The 23390-nt window shown below is 38.1% G+C and overlaps 1 protein-coding gene across 21 annotated transcripts in view; it reads right to left on the bottom strand.

Moving 5' to 3' along the window:
• Positions 1-23390, bottom strand: part of MYH10 (myosin heavy chain 10) — a 154464-nt gene that overhangs the window by 124239 nt on the left and 6835 nt on the right. For 11 of the 21 annotated variants that reach the window (XM_063799771.1, XM_063799776.1, XM_009432773.4 and 8 more), the window contains exons 2-4: positions 22200-22273; positions 21676-22051; positions 3519-3675 (exon numbers count right to left, since the gene is read on the bottom strand). In XM_063799771.1, coding sequence (XP_063655841.1) covers positions 3519-3675; positions 21676-22020 — 502 coding nt within the window. In that variant the 5' untranslated portion in view covers positions 22021-22051; positions 22200-22273. The remainder of the gene's footprint in view (positions 1-3518; positions 3676-21675; positions 22052-22199; positions 22274-23390) is intronic. The other 10 variants (XM_009432768.5, XM_009432771.5, XM_009432769.5 and 7 more) reach the window with 1 other exon arrangement.

Raw genomic sequence — 23390 nt, 5'->3', positions numbered from 1 at the left:
AGATGATTATGTGCAAGGTAGAGACCTCGGTGTTCCTGAATTCAGTTCCTAACACACAGTGTTGCAAATGAGAAGCCCGATGCTACTGACTCCCTTTCCATGTCATGTTGCCCTATCCACCAAGGTATGCAAGACGAGGCGTGTCTCCTTTCACTATTTCCACCCAGCACTTTTATCTGAAGACCTGAGTGTGTCTTTAGTTCAGGTGACCTTTTTCAAAAATATCACTTTTTTCATGGAACCCGAGAATCTACTAATACATTCCATGTTTCCTGCTCCTTCTCTCATAAGTACCATCTGATTTTTTTGGTCTCCATGCTAGTCTTCAAATCTACTGCTCTAGTTTCCTATTCTGTCTAATCTACCATTCCATGCTTTTAATGAATGCACGATTTTTTGCAGTCAAGTTTATGTCTAAGAACTCTGCTTTCATTCATTCATTCAACAAATATTTATTAAGCAACTACTATGTGCCAGGCACACAACTGCATTTTGATACAGTATCCCCTAAAATCCAATTTAAAAAAAATTAAGCTAGCTTCCTGCTTTTTCACATAAAAAGCAAAAACTTTTGAATATTTTTTATTAATACACTTAAAGATGTGGGATGTGTGACCAAAAAGTTTGTGCATGATATGAAACTAGGAAGGATGATAAATACATTTCATGCAAGAAACAGAATCTTTTTTTTTTGAGACGGAGTCTCGTTCTTTCGCCCAGGCTGGACCACAGTATCACGATCTCGGCTCACTGCAAACTGCGCCTCCCGGGTTCACGCCATTCTCCCACCTCAGCCTCCCGAGTAGCTGGGACTACAGGCGCGTGCTGCCATGCCCGGCTAATTTTTTGTATTTTCTTTAATACAGATGGGGTTTCACCGTGTTAGCCAGGATGATCTCGATCTCCTGACCTCGTGATCCGCTGGCCTCAGCCTCCCAAAGTGCTGGGATTATAGGCGTGAGCCACCGTGCCCGGCCAAGAAACAGAATCTTAAAAGCTCTTGGCAGCTTGGATGGGGAATTGAATCTAAAATGATAGATCAGTGGGGCCACGTGCTCTGAATTCTCCACACAGTCCTTGGTCAGGCTACTGATCCTCTTCTTAGGTCCAGTGACACTTAGCTATCCATTCACATTTGTAATTGAAGACCTAGATTGATTGGCATTGGTAGCCGGAGTGAGCTTTACCAGCAATGCTGCATATGCTAATGTCTGACTAGCCCTGCAGATGCCCCCTCAATTATGTTGTGTAGTAGATCAGCAGGTAGCCCCCTACTTACAAAATCAAATACAAAGGGAAATTGTTTAGAGCAGGTTGTTTTCATTTTCTGTATCAAATTTTAAATTTTTATGTAATCAAAACTATCAACTAATTCCTTTTAACTTTCACATGGAGGTTTATTATTGTGGATAAGAATGTGTCACACTGCCTGGTTTTGAATCCTAGCTTGTATTTTTCACTATATACACTTTGTTGGTCAAGTTATTTATTTAACTTTCTTGTGCCTTGGTAAAATAGGGATAGTAATTCTATTTACTTTACAAGCTTGTCATGAACTAAATAAGACACAAAGCCTTTACCCAGTGCTTGACACACAGTAATTTTCAATAAATGTTTATTCTAGCACTAAAAATGATATTAATAATATGATATGCTGATAAGCCACATCTGCCTCATATCTTCCTCATTCTGTTTACTAAAGAGGAGTTTTCACCAGCAAAGCCACAGAGCCAACAATTCTTCCTCATACTGTATCCATACAGCTGGTCTGGGAACCCACTAATGGGATATAACGTTTATCTCTGTTAACTATTATGTTAGATTCAACTCCTCATTCAACCTGTCAAGAGATTTTTAAATCCTGTTTCTTTTCATCAAATGTATTATTATCCCTCCCAGTTTCATGCCATTGACAAATTTTATAGGAATGCATCCCACCTCTTCAAGTATACTGATAAAAATGTTAAAAGGGGGCACACACCCTTTGGTGCACATCCGGATAGATCTGGTCAACCTCAGTCATTAATCAGTCATTAATCAATATACTCACATTGTTTTCAGACTGTTCTCTTAACATATTTTAAGCTCAAGGATTGGTTTAAAGGTTTCCCTTTTAAAAAATTAGAATGATACATGTGAGCCTGTCCCCAGATTTCTGGAAACTCCCCTTCTATAGAATACATCAAAGACCAGAGGGTCAACAATCTCAATTGTGAGATGTTATCTGTTTAAATGAGAAACAATATGGGCTTAATCAGAGAAAGAGGGCGCTTTCTTCTGTTTCTTCTCCCACATATGGCACAGTTTGCTCACTAATACAAACACTCTTCTGCATCTAAAGAGCATTCTTCCTAACAGAGACAGAACCAAAAACAAAAAGAGTGGATGATTCTTCATTCTCCATCTCTAACAGCAATTTTTCACAGTCCTAGCCATTTCTTAGTATTCCCTAAGAATACTAAGAAATTGTATTGAACTCCAAAAAAAGATTATTAAATTTAATCTTTCTTTAAAAGCCTAAGCTCATTTTTAAATTACAAAACTGTCCTTACCAACTTATGTATGACACTATTCTAGTCTTGAAGCACCTCCTGTTTGCCCTGGAAGATCTGGTATATAATAAGTATCCAAACAAAAACTAGAAGTAGGACATGGGTATTGTACTTTATTAATTCCTTCACACTATCCTTCAGACCTAATCACCAAAAAGGACTTGCCATGACTGCAATTTGATGAAAAGTGGGTGTAGCACAGCCCGTTTTCTGAAGATTGTCGAACGATTTTATAAGAACCTTATGCTTTTTATTAAAACTTATAGAATTTAGTAACAAAAAATACATTAAAAAGGAGAGAGAGGGAGAGTTATTACAGAAGACTGGGTTTTCACGTAGCACCAGGAACTCCCATGTTTAAATGAAGTCTTGTAGAGCAATAATATTAATTGCATTCAAAACCACTACATTCCGGTCTTTTAAAAATGTCCCTCCATAAATCACTGTGTCTAAAGCCAAGGTTCAAATGAATGACTCCTCAAATTTATATTCATTCTGATCCAAAGGAATACAATCAAAATCAACCAACTTAACACATGCTTTTTAACTTTTATTGTCACCCTTTTACATGCACTTAAATCACAAATAATACTTTATAATTTTTCTTTCCCCAGTGCAGCATCTACCTTTCCTATTATTCTTCCTATTGGTTTTAAAACCTAATATAATGAGCTTTGGTTAGACCGCCTTGTGGTGGGAATCAAATGTATATGAAAACTAGATGCTTTTTAACATACAAATTTATGAGGTATTGTTTTAGAGCAACAAACATACTTATCATACTTACAGAAAATGGCCGTGTTGTCTTTTAATCTTAAAAACTCAATTTTTCTACAATAAACATTACTTTTTTATTAATTTAAAAAAAATAAAATTTAACTTTTGTAGAATACATTGAGACATTAAAAAACAGTAAATTACACTTAAGAAATTCTGAGCATTTAGTATTCAAATATTTCCAATTACCTTGAAGCATGCATCTGTAAGCAGATTCAGATATAGCATAGATGTGTGGAGGCATCTCATGACGCTTCTTCCCTCTGTACATTTCAATAATATTCTCAGAGTAAATTGGAAGATTCTTGTAAGGGTTTATAACTACACAGAAGAGTCCAGAATAAGTCTAGAATAAAAATAAAATAGAGTATTAAAAAAAAACCTCTGCATTTATCAGTCAGGGTCCAATCAGGAGACAGAAACCACAGAGTCATTTAAGCAGGAGATCTTTACCTTTTGGATAATTAATCTATCCCCCAAATTAAACTTAGCCTATAATGGGCAATTTAGTACTATGAACCACAAGTAGTTCTCCCACAGATAGCTTATTAAGTGGCACTCTGCTGGACTCAATTTCCTCATCCATGAAGTAGAAATAATGCGAGCTTCCTGACTTCACGTGGCTATCATAAGGTACAATCAATATGTTATTTACTTTTTTACATTCATTCTCTCATGAGTACACAAGCTATGAAAAGCTCGTTAATGCAGTTTCAGATTCCATATTGCAATTAATCTTTAAGAAAATAGCATTTGTCCAGTTTGGGTACAGTATCAAAGAAGAATATCCACAATTATCTAAAAAGGGTATTAAAATACTCTTCTTGGCCGGGCACGGTGGCTCACGCCTGTAATCCCAGCACTTTGAGAGGCCGAGGAGGGTGGATCACAAGGTCAGGAGTTCAAGACTAGCCTGGCCAAGATGGTGAAACCCTGTCTCTACTAAAAATACAAAAATTAGCCGGGCACAGTGGCAGGCGCCTGTAATCCCAGCTACTCAAGAGGCTGAGGCAGGAAAATCGCCTGAACCCCAGGGGGCAGAGGTTGCAGTAAGCCTAGATCGCATCACTGTACTCCAGCCTGGGCAAGAAAGTGAGACTCCATCTCAAAAAACAAACAAACAAACAAACAAACAAACAAACAAAAGAAAAACCACTCTTCTTTTTTTCCAACTAAATATCTCTATGGCTGGATTTTCTTCATATGCCTTACCCAAAATGACATATTATAAGAAAATAGAATGCAAAAGCAGATATGAGATTCCAGCTATGTTTGGTTAATACTAAAGAGATTTGTAAAAATGTAAGAGTTTTCATCTGTCTAATTTTTTTTGTTTTGGAAAATACAGGGATTTTTTTTTTCTTAAAAATGTATTTACTTATGTTAACTTGTCATGATTTACTACTATTCTTTTTAAATGAATTAATAAAGATTTTAAAATGTATTTTAATTACTGATACAGTAAATATCAATAAACATAAGCCAAATAAACAAAAGCTCTTTGGGATGGATCTTCAGTAAATAAAAGCTGCTAGGCTAGAAAATACAAACTTTTCCTGATCAATACTATCACCATTACACAGAATTGGCCCTATGAATGCTTATGACTTGCGGGTTTTTTAAATGTAGACAGAATGATTTCTGAGAATATTCTACAAAACTGATTCTGGGCACTATGGAAAAACAAGAGCAGTCAGAATTGCTGACAGATGCTCTAACCCTCTAAGGGACTGAAGGCATCTGGAAGGGCACTCAGTTGCATTATGAAACAGATCTTTTATTTAAGGTGATTTGGGTAGACCAAAATCTAAAAGCAAGAGGACATGAAAAAAGGCTGGAGAATTGGTACTGTATGGCCAGCTTCCCCGGGAACACTAAGGGGGATTCTAACAGCCGTGTTCATAAGAGCTGAAACCCCCAGCAATTGCCACCAGAAAGCCCTCCAGAGACTACTCTGTTTACTAATGCTAAACCAAGAGAATGAAAGCCTGCCAAAAAATTTCAAGTGATCAGAACTGTCTCTCTGGCTGCCCGCCTTGTATTTTCCTGAACTCACAATTGCAGGCTCAGATGTGGAATGCACTTCCTACTTAGGTTAGCAGTTTAGAAGGGGCAAAGGGCTCTTATCCTAAATTCAGATTTGGGCTGTTTGCTAAAGCCTTACTACTGAGCAGACCAGGAGGTTATCTGTTCGTTCTTTGCCTGAGACTATATTAATTACTATAGACTCCTCAAGTCTTCAGACTCTTGGCCTTCTTGTATGCAAAGTACAGACCTGGCAAACCCTGGCTGGCCCTTGGGCTTCCCAGACCATCACCTTGCACTTTCTCCCAATCAAGTCTCTTGTCTATCTAGTCCCGTATTTCTTTGCTGCCCACAGGACAAAAAGGCAATGAGGAACAATAAAAATAAAGGCTTTATTAAGGCTGAGAAAAACAAAGGAGAGGCAACCTCAATACCTTTTTAGGAGTTTAATTTATATAACGTTAACAAATCGCAACCATACATTGATGAATTTTTGTACACCCAACCTCACTTTTTCATTCAAAAATGAGATCACAGTCTATAAGGAAGCTACAGATTATACTCTTCAATTTTATAAAAGGCATGTAATTAGAGACTAGAAAAGAAAAAAGCTCCAAGAAAGCGAAAATACACAAATTCAGTTTAGTGTCCCATAGCATGTATGGCATGGTAACAGATAATAACTGACACATTTAATCAGAAGTAATTCCAACATGTGTGTCTACCATGCATTAGGCACTTACCTGAGGACTACAATAAGAGAGAATAAGTCTCACAAATATGAGCTCATCATCAAAAATATAAAAGGTTAACTAATCATCAGTATCCCATGCTTGCCAAAATGGAGCAGTAATCAATGCTTAAGAAGGAACATTATTAAAGTGCTTAAAGAGCTAACTTCTAACTACCTAAAAAATTAGCTCAAGTATTGAGCTCTTGCATAAACTGATCACTGAATAGATACTGCACCAGTTCTGTCTTCCCCCAGACACATGGTAGGAAGGCAATATGTTGTTAAAATAATTATTCTGGAGACCTTAAAGTTCAAATGAACTTAACTATTTGAATACACACAGAAGATACTAAGCTTCTTTAAGAAACATACACTCTGGGCATGAAGACAAATAGATGCACACTAAACAAGCTACAATACAAAGCACCAAAAAGAGAAAGAGAAAGATGAACTGGTATTATAAATAACAGAAAGCTCTGGGGCAGAACACAACAAACCCCAGGCACTGAAAGTCATGACCACCTTGTCAGAGACTGTAGAACAAGGTAAAAAATTCAGACCCAAATGGTCTTTGATGTTCTTTTTAAAGACTATGGGGTCAAAAGGAGAGATAAAGGAATTCCTATCAAAGTAGTAAAAGCACAAAACTCTTACAGTGGCAGGATATACTCGAGGCAGTGTAAGAAGACCAGCATAGCAAAAATAGTTTGTACCATGGAATGTGAGCGACAAGGGCCTAGAAAAACAAACTGAACAATTCAGATTTTGTCATCTATGGGTGATGAGGTATTGAAGGTTCAGGAGAGAAAAGTGATTGGATGAAATCAGCATTTTAGACAAAGTACAAATCTGGCAGCCATACGGAGAACACATTGAAGGGGCAAAAGGTGAGAAGCAGGAAGACACGTGGAGACTGCTCAACGGTCCTGGCACAACAGGGCCTAGATGACAGAAAAGGCAACACAAAACAGAGAAGGCCGGAGACTTCACAGTGCTCAGAAACTTTCAACACAGAAAAGCCATTAAAGACCGAAGTCAAAGAGGACTCCAAGGTCTCCAGGCCTTACAGAAATATTATTCGTGGAAGGAAAAACAACTGATTTGTGGGAAAAGATAACAAATCCCTTTAATGTACTGACACTGTGGTATGGTGGGTGAGCCAAGCAGGATGCCTCTTGGGCAGCTGGAAATATTGGATTGCCAGAGCCTTGGGAAAATCCTGAAGAGCTGCAAAGGCCTGAAAGGTTAAGTTTGCAAAATAACAGTACTGTATACTTTACCTAAGGGAGACATACAAAAATATTTGCAGTTGGAAACATTTACAAATTTTCAAGCACACTATGCTGCTTTATGCCTCCAGGCTCCACCTATGCTGACCACTCTGCCTGGAATGCCCATCTTCCTCTGTCTATGACTGGGAAATTTTTTTTTTTTTTTTTTTTTTTTTGAGACGGAGTCTCGCTCTGTCACCCAGGCTGGAGTGTAGTGGCGCGATCTCGGCTCACTGCAAGCTCCGCCTCCCGGGTTGAGGCCATTCTCCTGCCTCAGCCTTCCGCGTAGCTGGGACTACAGGCGCCTGCCACCACGCCCCGCTAATTTTTTTGTATTTTTAGTAGAGATGGGGTTTCACTGTGTTAGCCAGGATGGTCTCGATCCCCTGACCTCGTGATCTGCCCGCCTTGGCCTCCCAAAGTGCTGGGATTACAGGCATGAGCCACCGCGCCCAGCCGATTGGGAAATTTTTCAGCCTGGAAGTGCCAGGCCTCTGTTTAAGAAAGCAGGGCTATGTATATGCATTGTTTCATAGGTTCAAAGGATTAGAGAAACAGGAAGTGTAGGCTGGTGCAAATGTCAACGCAATGGAGCAGAGATACAATAGTCTCCTACTACGAACAGGGATTGAACTGGGAATATCATGTAACCCTACATCCCAACTGTAGCTCTCAGAAGAAATCAGACCACCATCCAGAAGGAAAGGGAGGGAGGAAAGAATAATTCACCCATACCACCTGCAAACACTGCACCTAGTTAAAATTCACATGAAAATTTTGAAAAAAAAACCTAAATAATAAGATCATCATTCAGAGGATTCAGAAATAAATTACCTGTGGAAATTATCTATAAAATAACTAAAAGAAAACTTTAGGAGACAGATTTATATCTGTAACAGAATATAGTATAACATAGAGTCTACTTATTAGGACAGAAATGCATAAGAAAAAAAATAGGTGACCAGGGCCAGAAAAGACTGTAAGGAATCATCTGAAAACGTAAAATTAAAATCCACAGTGGAGAAAATAAAGGGCAGAATGGATACCTCAGGAAATCAAGTGATAAGAGCAGACATTTATTCTAGGAGAGCATCCTTCTTAAAGAAAAATAGAACAATGGTAAAATAATAAAAGAAAATGACGTTACAAAGGCAAAACTTATCAGTAATAATAATACATAGAGGGCAGAGGAAGGGTAATTAACATTAGTTGCTATTGCTTCTTTGAGAGAAAATAGCAAAAACACTCTGTAAAAAAGAAAAACTTGAGAAAACTGTGTGTGTGGAGGAATACACATTGAATTAAAAGGAATTCGCTAAGCTAATAAACGCAGAAGGAATAATGGCACTGGACTCACCATTTTGCAGCTCCCAGTGCCACAGTGGATCTGCACAATGCCCATCACTATTAAAATTTTTAGGTGACTGGCAGATGAGGCCACTCCTCATGCACAAACCAGGCTGGCAAAACCTAAAATGACTCATTACTGATCAATCTCAACATCATAAAGTGAGAGACAATGTAGCATTAAGTGTCTCCTGAATCTGAATCCGTTTAAGCCTCTGGATCCAATTTATGGATTTTTCTCCTTCCAGTTTATAGGGAGCACCATAGGATTGCAAAAAAAAAAAAAAAAAAAAAAAAAAAAAAAAAAAAAGGGTTGGGGGAAGTGGCCGGGCATGGTAGCTCATGCTTGTAACCCCAGCACTTTGGGAAGCCACGGTGGGAAGATCACTTGAGCTCAGGAGTTCAAGACTAGCCTGGGCAATATAGTGAGACCCCTATCTCCAGAAGCAAAAAAATAAATAAATAAATAAATAAATAAATAAATAAATAAATAAAAAAAAATAAAAAGAGGGGAGAGAAAAGAGATTAAAAGTGATATAACAATTGCTATGCTTTGACTGTGTCCCCACAAAAGCATGTGCTGGAAATTTAATCCCCAATGCAACAATGTTGGGAGGTGAGGCCTATCGAGAGGTGCTTAGATAATGAGGGCTCCACCTTCATCAATGGATTAATGCCAATTATAAAAGGGCTTGTGGCTATAAATTCTATCTCTTGCTCTCTCTTGAGCATGCTCTTCTTGCCCTTCCGCCTTCTCCCATGGAATGATGCCGCAAGAAGGCCCTCACCAGATGCAGCCCCTTGACCTTGGACTTCCCAGCCTCTAGAACCATAAGCCAAATAAACTTCTCTTGTTTATAAATCATACAATCTGTGTTATTTTGTTATAGCAACACAAAACAGACTAAGCAACCAATCTCAATATGTCAACCTTGTTTGGATCCTGAATTGTACAGACCAACTATTTATGAGATTATTTATGAGACATAAGGAAAATAAGAAAAGTAACTGAATATTTGATGATTAGAGAATTGTTATTTCTTTCTTAGATAAACAGTTATGCATCCCAAAACCTGTTGCTGAGAAGATGCTAAGCAGAGCTTTCAGCAGCACAAAAGTCTAAGAGAACAAAAATTAAAACATTCCAGTCTACTCAGGAAGAGGTTGGTGTGGGGGTGGTAAATACCCCAAGCTTTCAGCTGGGACCCTGATGGCTACACCCTAAGAGTTAAGACTATATGAGAAACAGACCAGCCCTCACACAGCGTGAAGCCCAGTTGGAACAGAAGTCAACTCCTGCATGGACTACATGTCCTAGTTTCCCTAAGCCTGCCTGCCCAAAGCAAAACTCTAGAATAAGCTTAATGCCAGCCAGAGTCTCAAACTATTTCCACAATTCCTTGTAATAACTGGGCATATGAGGCAACAAGTTGTGGCTGAAATCCAAGATAATATCTGGAACCTCTGTGTGTCTATTTTTATTGACTTGTATTATTGCCCTGGGTTACAATATGTTCAAGTAATTAAAGACGTGACTGAGAATTCTGACAGAGAACTGGAAACTATTAAAGGAAAAACCCAAATGAAAATTCTAAAACTGAAAAACAAAACAAAACAAAACAAAAAAAGAAAACCAGTAACTACAATTAAGAATTCATGTGTTAAACAGCAAGCTAGATACAGCTGAAGAAAGAATTAGTTACACGGCATTTTAATCAGAGGCAAACAGCCAGAGTGATCCATGGGGGAAAAACAAGGATAAAAATGTAGAGGAATGTGAGAGCCGGATGGGACGAGGTGAAACGATCTGGAGCATGTGAAGTATGTGAGTCCAAGAAGGAGAAAAAAGAGAATGAGGCAGAAGCAGTATCTGAAGAGATAATGGCTAAGAATTTTCCCGGACCAACAAAAGCCATCAAGCCACAGAGTCAAAACCACTACAATCTCCAAGCTGAATGCAGTAGTGCCCCTTATCTGTGGTTTCACTTTCTGCAGTTTGTTGTCCACAATCAACTGTGGTCCAAAAATATTTGTTGAAAAACTCCAGAAATAAACAGTTCATACATTTTAAATTGTGCACTATTCTGAGTAGTGTGATGAAATCTGGCACAATTCTGCTCCATCGTGCACAGACCGTGAATTATCCCTTCGTCCAGCATCATCATGCTGTACAGCTATTACTCACTTGGTAGCCCTCTCAGATCTCAGATCAACTGTGTTCAAGTCACCTTTATTTTACTTAAGAATAGCCGCAAGCACAAGAGTAGTGATGCTGGCAATTCTGATATGCCAAAGAGAAGCCACAAAGTGCTTCCTTTAAGTGATATGGTAAGTTTTCAACTTAATAAGGATAAAATCATATGCTGAGGCTGCTAGGATCTATGGTAAGAATCAATCTTCTATCTGTGAATTTGTGAACTAGGAAAAAGAAATTCATCAAATCATCACAAGAAGAGTACAATAAGATATTCTGAAAGAGGGAGAGAAACCACTTACATAACTTTTTATTAAGTATATTGTTTTAATTGCTCTATTTTATTAATAGTTATTGTTGTTAGTCTCCCACCACACCTAAATTGTAAATTAAATTTTATCATAGGTATGGCTAGGTGCGGTGGCTCATACCTGTAATCCCAGCACTTTGGGAGGCCAAGGGGGGGGGGGGGCAGATCACGAGGTCAGGAGTTCAAAACCAGCCTGACCAACATGGTGAAACCCCGTCTCTACTAAAAATACCAAAATTAGCCAGGCGTGGTGGCGCACGCCTGTAATCCCCGCTACTCAAGAGGCTGAGGCAGTGGAATTGCTTGAACTGGCAGGTGGAGGTTGCAGTGAGCCGAGATTGCACCGTTGCACTCCAGCCTGGGCTACAGAGGGAGACTCTGTTCTGTCTCAAAAAAAAAAAAAAAAAAAAAAAATTATCATAGGTATGTATGTATAGGAAAAAAACATCATATATATACGGTTCAGTACCATTTGTGGTTTCAGGCATCCACTGGGGATCTTAGAATGTATCCCTTGAAGACAAGGAGGACCCACTATATACAAAATAAAACTTTACCTAAGCCCATCACAGTAAAAGTGTTGAAATCCAAAGACAGAAAATTTTAGAGACAGCCAGTAGCCGGGGTGGGAAAAGGAAAACCGATGACCTTCAAGGGAACAACAATCAAACTACAAGCTGAATTCTCAACAGAAAAAGACGAAAGGCAGAACCCGATGCAATGGCATTTTCACAATGTTAAAAGAAAACAACCGCCGGCTCTGAATTCCAAATCCAGCAAAAACCAAAAAAACTTCAAAAATAAAGGACGAGTAGATACTTCAGATAAAAGGGGCCCTTTCTAAAAGAACGGAAGCTAAAAGATGTGGAAAAAAAAGAGTAATGGATAAAACTAAATGAATGTCGACAGTATTAAAATGTAATATGTGTCTTGTGGGTTTTAAAATATAGAGAGAATTAAACAACGAAAGCACATAAATTAGGAAGGAAGAGGAAATAAATTTGTTCAGGTGCTCTCAGGCCCTACCTATCATGATCTACAAAAGAATAAGAGCTCCACATGTGTAATAGGTCAAGGATCCATGTTGGAATATGTAACCACTAAAAGAATAGCTAAGCAAATAGCAAAAATGGACAGCTAACACGAGGTGAAAAGACAGAATAAAAATTATAACCAACGGAAAAAAAGATTAAAAAATAAACATAGAGCGGGTAGGATAAAAAGAAAGCAATGAATCAGAGGACAGATTTAAGCTAAAATGTAACAGTCATTACATCACATGTACATAAACTAAATATTCCAGCTGAAAAATATTGTCAGATTTGGGACAAAAATAACCACCATAAGCAGTTTATAAGAGACATATTTTAAAGGCACAGGCACAGAAAAGCTGAAAGTAAGTTAAGAAAGCAATTAACCACACAAACACTAATCCAAAAAAAAAAAAAAAGGCTAATGCAAATATCAGACTTTGCAAGAAAACAACAGTCAACTTTGCAAGAAAACAACATCACTAAAAATGACCATTCCATGATTTGCCAGAAAGACATCAAATTTCTACATCTGTATATACGTGATAATAGCTTCAGCATGTACACAGCAAAAATGGACAGAACTAAAAAGGAAGGGATTTTCACAGTAACTGAAACAACAGATAATAAAGTATATGTATTTCTCAAGTGCATAATAACCCTTTACCAAATTAATCACATAACGAACCATAAAGCAAGTCTAACAAATATAAAAGAATTGAAATTATTCAGGGCATGTTATTTGACCAAGGGGGGAATCTATTAGAAATAATAAAATAAACCTGAAGATCCCCTAGATTTAGAAAGTAAGCAATTCACTTCTTTTTTTTTTTTTTTTTTTTGAGATGGATTCTCGCTCTGTTGTTCAAGCTGGAGTGGTGCAGTGGCGCGATCTCGGCTCACTGCAGCCTCTGCCTTCCCGGTTCAGGCTATTCTCTGTCCTCAGCCTCCCGAGTAGCTGGGACCACAGGCACACGCCACCACACCTGGCTAATTTTTGTATTTTTAGTAGAGGCGGGGTTTCACCATTTTGGCCAGGCTGGTCTTGACACTGGCCTCAAGTGATTCATCCACTTGGGCCTCCCAAAGTGTTAGGATTACAGGCATGAGCCACTGTGCCCAGCCTAAGCAATTCACTTCTAAATTACCCAGAGAGTCAAAGAAAACATCCTCATTAATTTCAACTGAATGCTAATAAAAATGCAACATATTAAAACTTGTAGAATACAGCTACAGCAGTACTTAGAATGAAATTTATGGCTTTTAAAGCACACATATAGAGGACCAACAAAGTCAAAAGTCTATTATTTGCAAAGAATAAAAAAATTGATAAGCCTCTGGTGACACTCATTTTAAAAAAGGGTAATACAAATAAATTATCAGTATCAGGAATAAAAGAAAACATGACTATAAATCCTACAGAAAATAAGCATATTATGAACAACTTATACCAATAAATTTGAACATTTAGATGAAACAGATAAATTCCTAGACAAACATAATTATCAAAATTGACACAAGGCCAGGAGCAGTGGCTCATGCCTGTAATCCCAACACTTTGGGAGGTCAAAGTGGGTGAATTGCTTGAGTTCAGGGTTTTGAGACAAGACTGGCCAACATGGTGAAATCCCATCTCTATTAAAAAATACAGAAATTAGCCGGGTGTGGTCCCAGCTACTTGGGAGGCTAAGGCAGGAAGATCACATGAGCCCAGGACTTCAAGGCTGCATGAGCTATGATTGCACCACTGCAATCCAGCCTGGGTGACAGAGTGAGACCCTGTCTCAAAAAAAAAAAAAAAAAAAAAAAAAAAGAAAGAAAAAAAGAAACACTGATACAAATAAAAATCTGAAAAGTTCTGTATCTATTATAGAAAAACTTTCCCACAAAGAAAACTCTATCATTACTTTAAAAAGAAATAACATCAATCCTATCCAAACTCTTCCAGAGAACAAAGATGAAACATTTCCCAATTCATTTGATATAACCAGCATAATCTTGATAGCAACATATGACAAAGATATTATAACAAAGGAAAATTTTAAGTTAATCTCACTGATGAATGTGGATGCAAAAATCCTAAACAAAATACTAGCAAACAGAATCTAGGAATCTCACTCTCTCTTTGTGTACATATAAAGAATATTTGGTCCTTGCAAGGTTAATTTAACACTCAAAAATATGCACAATTCTCCACAATAACAAAATAAGAAGAAAAATCACATTATCATCTCATTAAATAATGGAAAAACATTTGATAAATTAACATTCATTAATTTTTAAAAAATCAACCATTCAGGATAAAAAAATCACCCATTCAGGAATACAAGAAAATCTCCCTTAATCTGATAAAGAATCGGTATTTAAAAAAACACCAACTACAGCAAATATCATTCTTAATGATGAAATGTTGACAGTTTCCCCTCTGAGATCAGGACTGATACAAGGATGCCTCTGATTATCACTTCTGTTCAAAAAACATTGTACTGAAAATTTTAGACAGTGCAATAAAGCAAGTAAAAGAAATGTGTGTCAACTGGCTGGGCATGGTGGCTCACGCCTATAATCCCAACACTTTGGGAGGCCGAGGCAGGAGGATTGCTTTTGCCCAGTAGTTCGAGACCAGCCTGGGCAACATGGCGAAACCCTGTCTCTACAAAAATACAAAAATCAGCCAGGCATGGTGGTACATGCCTATGGTCCCTGCTACTCGGGAGGCTGAGGTGGGAGGATCGCCTGAGCCCAGGAGGTTGAGGCCATAGTAAGCCATGAGTATCCCACTCCACTCCAGCCTGGGTGACAGAGCAAAACTTTGTCTCCAAAAAAAAAAAAGTATAAGATTTAGTAAAAAATAAAACTCATTATTTGTGGACAACATGTGTGCTCATAGAAAATCCAACAGAATTTTCGGCTAAACTATAATAACCAATAAGTAAACTTAGGTCACTGAAGATAAAATCAATATACAAAAATTAATTGTAAAAAATACAGTATTTCTACATAATGGTAACAATTATGTACATATTATCTATATACCATATGAATAATAAGGGAAAAATTTAAACACCATTTAAATAATATTCAAATAAAATAAAATACCCAAAAACAAATAACAAAAGATGTACCTGGCCTCTACAAAGAAAACTATAAAACAATATTAATAAAAATTAAGAACAAAATAAATGAGTTTACCCAGGAATTAAAGATAAAATATTATAAAGATCTAATTTCTCTCCCAAACTGATCTACAGAATCAGTAAGATCCCAATCAAAATTTCAACAAGGTTGTGTGTGTAAATGAAAAACTGACAAGTAGATTCTAAAATTATATTGAAATGCTAAGAACTTAACAGCCAAAACAATCCTAAAGAACAAAAAAGAGAGGATTTACCACACTAAATACCAAGACACATTATAAAGCTGTAATAAGTAAGAAAATGTGATATTAGCTGAAAGATAGGCACACAGACCCAGGAAATACAATAGAGTCAAAAACATACTTATGAACCCTGATTTATGACTAAGATGCCCCTTCAGAGCAGTGGAGAAAGGATTATGTTTTAGTAAATGGCACTGGGTTAACTGGCTAGCCATATGGAAAAAAAAAAAAAGAATCTTGTCCCAACCTCACACCATACACAATATTCAATTCTAGATGGAATTGAGGCTGACCCTAAGAAAAGAATCATCAAATTCCCTTCCCCTCTGGCTTCAAACTGAGTTCAACCAATGGGAGACATCAGCAGGAGACTAAGGGTGAGAAGAGAAGGTCAGGATATTTATGCCCTAGGTTCTCTCCCAACCATGAGCTGCCTTTCATGCCTCTAAGGAAGGCAATTCCTATCAGGTAGCCCTCTCCATACAGGTACCTCTCTGAGTTGAGGCAAGAGCTCTTTCCTAAGGCTTCTTTAAAGAGCAAGATGTTTCAAGGGCTCTCAGTCATCACTAGTGCTGAGATACTGCACTAGTCCTCATTTATTTTTTAAACCCTACCCACATTATTTGTAAATCTACCCTTTATTAAACTCTCAAATACCTCGTTTGAGAGCCTTCTGTTTCCTTCTGGGACTCCAACTAAATCAGACATTATCTAGAAAAGCTGAAGATATGAGTTACAGATATGCATATCCTATCATCCAGAAATTCCACTCCTAGTTACACACCTTACAGAAAGGCATGCTTACTGTGCACCAAGTACATGTATATGGCTGTTCATTGAAGCAGTGATCATAATATTACCAACAGAGAAAAAAACAATGTACAAAACAGTGTAGTAGGCAGATAAATTCATTGGGTCAAAAATATTATGGTGGAATACTATATTCCAATAAAAATGAATAAACTACTCAAACTTTTAAAATTTCAGGGCCTTTTTGCACTCTTAGAAATTATTAAGGACCCCAAAGACCTTTTGTTTCATATAAAATATAAAGTTTTATAAATATCTATTTATTCTAAAACAATAAATACATTACATGTTAACATAAATAACATTTCTTACGAAAAATAACTTTTCATTTTCCAAAACAAAAGTGAGAAGAATGGCACTGTTTTATATTCTTGCAAAACTTTTATTGTCTGGCTTAATCGAAAACAACTCAATTTTCATGTCTGTTTCTGTATTCAGTCTATTGTAATACGTTGTTTTGGATGAAGCATATGAAGAAAAGCAAAGCAGACTTACAGATATTTAGTTGGAAGAGAGAGGAATGGTTTAACAGTCTTTTCAGATAACCATGGATATTTATCTTTGATACTACTAAAACTTAATAATTTCCTTTTTTCTTTTTCTTTTTTTTTTTTTTTGAGATGGAGTTTCGCTCTTGTTGCCCAGGCTGGAGGGCAATGGCACGATCTCAGCTCACTGCAACCTCTGTCTCCTGGGTTGTCCTGCCTCAGCCTCCCAAGTAGCTGGGACTACAGGCATGTGCCACCATGCCTGACTAATTCTGTATTTTTAGTAGCGACAGGGTTTCTCCATGTTGGTCAGGCTGGTCTCAAACTCCCGACCTCTGGTGATCCGCCTGCCTTGGCCTCCCAAAGTGCTGGGATTACAGGCGTTAGTCACTGCGACTGGCCAACAAGTGATAATTTCTTAAAAATTAGATGTAGTGTAGCATCTGAAACCCTATCAGTGAACTTCTCATATTCCACTGCATCAAAATCTACGGTTTACCTTGCATATTGAACAAGTCTTTTTACCCATGCATGATTTCATAACACCATACACACATCATCTGGAGAATACTGGCTCACTAAATATGCAAGTCTTTCAAATGATGACATTTTACTGTATGACGTCAAAAAAACCCACTTTCATTATTATCACCATCTATCATATCAGAAAGGTTTTTCAGTATTGACATGCTGTCAAGTTCATGGTGGTAGATACAAGTTTCCTAAAATTCTAATTTTCACATAAAAACTCAAATTTTACCATTGGCAACAAATACAGTCGGTTGTTTTCTTTGAAGTGACAGGCTCGTTTTGTTCATTTTCAAGAAAATGTCTGCCAAATACCTCTGTGTGAGTAACCATAGTTTATCAGCCACTCTATCAAATGAAAATAGTATTCTACTTAAAAAGTAGCAAGTTTAGCTTGCAACTCAAATAACTACCCACATGCTCGTCCTCAAGGCAACCATCATACATTGATATGCATCAAAAGTCCTTTAGGCATACTTACCATTTTGTCACACTGAATATTAAAAAGATGTGTTCCCAAAGGTTGAGATTTAATAAAATCAATTATTTTTCCTGCTTTACCAAGGACATTCTTGAGTGAAACTGCATTTTTTTTAAACTGCCAATAAGTGGCAGTGAAGAATAAAATGGTGCTAGTACAGTTTGGTACTAGTACACTGCCTTTATTCATGATAAGGTGTCAGGAGTTTTATTCATCATTGCTTTTGAACCATCACTACAAATATCAACAGTAAAAAGGGCCGATGACATATTCGTATTGTTATAAAAATAGTTTTGACCTTGTGTGCTCCCCTGAGAGGGTCTCAGGGAAATCCTAGGGGGTCCAGACCACACTTTGGGAACTACTGAGTTACATCAACGTAAAACAATAAGAATAAATCTTAAAAATGTAATCCTAAGCCAACAACAACAAAAAACACAAAAGGCTACACACTATGAGATTCATTTATATAAAAATTCAAAAACAGGCAAAACTAGGCAGGGCACGGTGGCTCATGCCTGTAATCACAGCACTCTGGGAGGCCAAGGCGGGTGGATCACTTGAGGTCAGGAGTTCAAGACCAGCCTGGCCAACATGGTGAAACCCCATCTCTACTAAAAATACAAAAAAATTATCTGGGTGTGGTGGCTCGAGCCTGTAATCCTAGCTAATAGGGAGGCTGAGGCAGGAGAATCACTTGAACCGGGAACCGGGAGGCGGAGGTTGCGATGAGCCGAGATCGCACCACTACACTCCAGCCTGGGCGACAGAGGAAGACTCTGTCTCAAAAAAACCAAAATCAAAAACAGGCAAAACTAAATTGTCATTTAGGGATGCATACTTCATTGATAAACCACAATGGGAGATTTTTCACACATTTTTCTCAGTAACTGACAAATCAAGCAGACAAAAAGTAGCAAGGCTATGGAAGATATAAACAATACAGTTAAAAAGCTTAATCTAACAGCCATATATTGAACCCTATATCCAACAATAACAGAATACACATTCTTTGCAAACACAGACCACTCATAAAAGCTGACAATATACTACACAAAAAAGTTTCCTATATGAACAATATTCTGTGATTGAGATGTAATTATTTTAAAAATCAATAATAAAAAGATAACTTAAAAATCAACATTTTGAAATTTTACAAATACACTTTTAAATGGTTCACTAAAGGAATCATCATAGAAATTAGAAAATATTTAGAACTGAAGACTAAATACTACATATAGAAACTTGTGATGTGAGCTAAAACAGTATTAGAGAAGACATTTACAGCTTTTAAACTGTTTTATTAGGAAAGAAGATGAAAATTAATGACCTGAGAAATTGGGGGGTCAGAGAGAATAAATCCAAAGAAAAGGTAAGAAAAGAAAATAACTAAACCTGTTAGCAAGCTAATTTGTTTAAATAAATTTATGTTATATCTTATCTATAGAAATATGTCCAAAAAAGGTCCTACCCAAATTATTCTAGTATCTATATTATTGCACCTCAACTGATCATCTCAACTGGCTAATTCCAAAGCCCAATACATATTTATCACAATGCTAGCATGGCTCTCCCCAACCCCATCCTCTTAACGACACAGACTTCTTTGGAGTCAAGTTCTCCAACTAGAACCTTAGGTAAGAACCCTTTCTCCACCCAACTAATTGAAGATATGATCCTCCCAAACCCCGACCTCTGTGTGACCTTGAGACTTTGAGAAAAACTCAGATTCTCCTGTAGAAGGAGGCTGTGCTTTGACAAGAAACTCAGAAGTTCACTCAGGTTGTCCATGAGTTAAGTTGGAAAAAAATCCAACAAACTCAGTAAGAGATAACTGTAAAATCTCTGAATTATGTGGAATGGCTGCAAAACAAAAACAAAAACAAAAACAAAAAACCTGTCCTTTCTTTCATTCCTTTTCTACTTAGCGCCCTTTGCAGCTACCTCCAGCTGCCAGTGTGGGAAATTAAGGTGAAGGCTGGCAGAAAGGCAGCCTGGCTCCTCTTCACACACTGCACAGCTTTTGATGGTGACATCACATTTCCATACCTGCACAATTTATTGCAATGGGCTTCATCTGAAACTGATCAACCTCTCAAATCTTACATGTCGACATTACAATCTGACCATAACCTCTTAATTTTGCAGTTTTCTCACTCCTTCACCCCATGATCCCTGTTCCTCAACATTCTGAAAACTTCCAGGCCTTGATCCATCAGCCCCTCCCACCCAGACTCCCACTCCTACCGAACGAGGACTCCAAAGACGGCCACTGAATCCTCCTCTCACTGTGGAACCCATGCAGATCCAATGCCCCCCACACTCACAGACCTGGGACAATCCCATGGTCTGGCAAAATCACATAGCCAGGCAAAATTGCGGTCACCCTACACGTGGTTATTCAATCTCAGCTGGACTCTCAACGCCACTCTCCAGTCGCTTTCTTATCCCTGGCTTAGTCTGAAATTGGAAAAGGGTTGTTCCTAAGCCTTTCCATTCTCCTCAAGCCACCGTTCCAACCCTGTGGCCTCTTACTCTCCTACCTCATAGAGAAGAAAATAAGGGAGATCTATCAGGCTTGGTTGAAACTACTCTGGCAAAGGTCATGAATGAATCATTCTTTTCTCAGCTTTTCTCGTGGCTAGCTGCCTCCCACCAGTCAGACTCCAGCTCAAATGCTACCTTCACAAACAGCCCTTAACTGACCCGCTGGGGAAAGCCATTCTCCTACTTACTCTCTCCATAGCCTTGTTTCATTTCCTCATTGGACATTTCAGAAGGGCAGAGAGACCTGGCCTGTCTTCTTCACTGTACTATCCCCAGCACCTAGAGCACAGGGGGTGCTTAATAAATATTCCTTAAACTAATTCTGTAGGAAAACTAGCTCTGATTTACTGAAGTTTTGAATTATTCATGACCTTCAGTAGCACACTCCTTGTGTAAAATTCAACACCCCTTTTCCGATTTCAAACCACGACCATCAACTTTTCTTCCTACTTCCCTTCAACGTCAGTTTAAGTCCCATATGTGCCACCTTCTTCAAATCATTGCCACCTCTGTCTACCATTCCCTCAAACCTATTTTGTCATTTTAGACTTTTTTTTTAGTATCTGGCTTACATTTTTCCTCTCTACATTATCCCTTATGATTTTCAATAACTTCTTCTACATGGTCAGTGACAAAGTCAGTGACTCCAACATTCATGTCAGCTGCTAACCACAGGACGACCCCAGCCAGCCTCAATCTTACCCTAATTGTTTCCTCTTAAAAACCTCAGCATTCATCTTTCCTACTTCCCTACTACATCCAGTGAAGCTGTTCATGCTGTCCACAGAAATTTCTCAGCTTACAGCCCCTCCACTTTACTCTCTTGGGTATGCACTTGATTTTTGACCGTTTTGCTGTCTGCGTCCTATTAATGCAACTCTCTTTACCTTATTAAACCTTCTGGTCTTCCTGTTACATGCTCTCTCCCACCTTATGATGCTCCAGAAGACCACTACAAAAGTCTTCAAATGCCATTTTATTATATGTAATTGCAGCCTGTATTATTTAAACTTAATGTGTTAAGATTCAAAGAAAAGCAAGACATGGGTAAGCAAGCAACAAATCTTTCTATCTTAAAGAGAAATAGAAATGTTAAACAGAGAGTTTGGGTATTCCACATTCTCATTTGATTATGACAAGATGTATAATTTACATTAATTCCTAGCTACCACTTCACATGATTATTTGGAAGAAATACTTACATAGATTAGTCCTGAATAGTAGCGATCCTTCAGATTATGTAAAACGGAAGCTTCATTCAAGCATGTCAATTCTGCCATATCCTCTACCTTGGAAAACTTAGGTGGGTTCATCTTCTGAATATCATCTTTGTTGACCATTGCTTTCTTTCCATTCTCTGCCAACTCCACCATAACTTCATCTCCCCGTTCTTCTTTGATACTAGCTGCCTCAAAACCATGGCGTTCTGATGGAATCCACACTAGCTTTTTAGCTGTCCAATCAGCTTGAGTGGCAGGGTTGTAGATGACAGCCCTGTCCACAAAGAGATACCTCTCCGGATCCTCGAGTCCAGTTCTCTGCGCCATTGTAAATGGAACGATCCAAAAGCAATTGCCTCTAAGAGAAGAGGAGGAGGGCAAAATTAGATGTTTAAGAAACATAAAAGAATGTACACGTTTTTCTTTTCTAAGAAACTTAAAACCTTAGATTAAGCATTAACTCTGTGTTAAGGAGCTGGGGTATACCTCTTCACAGCCATACTAACCGAGTTTCCAAGGTAAATTTCAGCGGTGACCACAAATTATGGCTCTGGTTGTCTGATGGGTTTGCCCTCAGTTACTGAGGGCAAAAAAAAGAAAAGAAAAGAAAAGGCAAAGTTACAAGTTGACCCTTTTTTTCCTTTATCTCCTCTTTCACCCTCACCACAAATTAAACAGGGAGTTAAGAAGGGAAAAAAAAAAAGAAAACAAAGATGGGTAATAAAAGGTTCATGAAGTGGTACCAGAATTAATATGACCACAAGGAAACAGCTACAAAAACACATGATTGTCAGAAGAGTAAAGAATCTAAAGAATCTAAAACATGCCTCCCATTCTACCCTCAGATAACAGACTTAAAGTTCTTCTTATGAATAACCCAAATCAGTCTCCCTAGAGGGAGACTTTTCTATGGCCCCATGAGGTCTTAATGTGATCAACTGGGACCACAAAAGACAAGCATAACTTGGCTTCACACGGCAGCCTTTTGAATATGTCATGGTAGCAGTTCAGGCCTCTATTCCCATCCTGCAGCTCCTCCACCCCTCATTCACCAAGACTCCTTCCCCTGCCGGATCTCTCGCCTAAACAGACTCCAACATGCTGCTTGTCTTCCCTCTAAAGTGTGTGGCCCAGAAGCAAACATCATAGCCCAGATACGGTCTGACCAGTGCAGAAGAAAAAGGAACCATCAACTATCTTAGCCACATTGAGGAAAGTACTGGTTCTGTGACATTTACAATTAATGTATCTCAAGACCTAGTTGGTTTATTTAGCACCCATTTACCATTGGCTCACAAAGGGCTAGCAGAGGAAGCTCCATCACTTTGTGGCTAAGCTATGTCCCCTCCTCTACTTGTGCACTGGCTTTCTGGACCAAATGGCAGGATTTTACATCCATCATCTTTCTAATGTGACTCATCATGATTGCCTGACAGGATCTTTTTGGGATTTGATACCAACTTAAACATTTTTGCTGCTACTCCAAATTCCAGGTTATTATAAATTTCATAGGCATGGCTTCCATCACTTCATTCAAACCAACAGAAGAAGCCAACTGAGTACCTACTCTTGCTCTATCAAATCCCCACTTCTCCCCTCCGTTCACTCCACTCCCCTAGCCAAAAATGCTAGGGGTTCTTTGTAGGCAAGAGGAAATCATAAAGTAGTCTAAGGTTGTTAAGAGGTTCTTGAGTCCA

Source organism: Pan troglodytes, chromosome 19, assembly GCF_028858775.2.
Source record: "Pan troglodytes isolate AG18354 chromosome 19, NHGRI_mPanTro3-v2.0_pri, whole genome shotgun sequence".
NCBI lineage: Eukaryota > Metazoa > Chordata > Mammalia > Primates > Hominidae > Pan > Pan troglodytes.
Note: the sequence above shows the minus strand (reverse complement) of the source record. Positions and strands in the feature narration are given on the sequence as shown.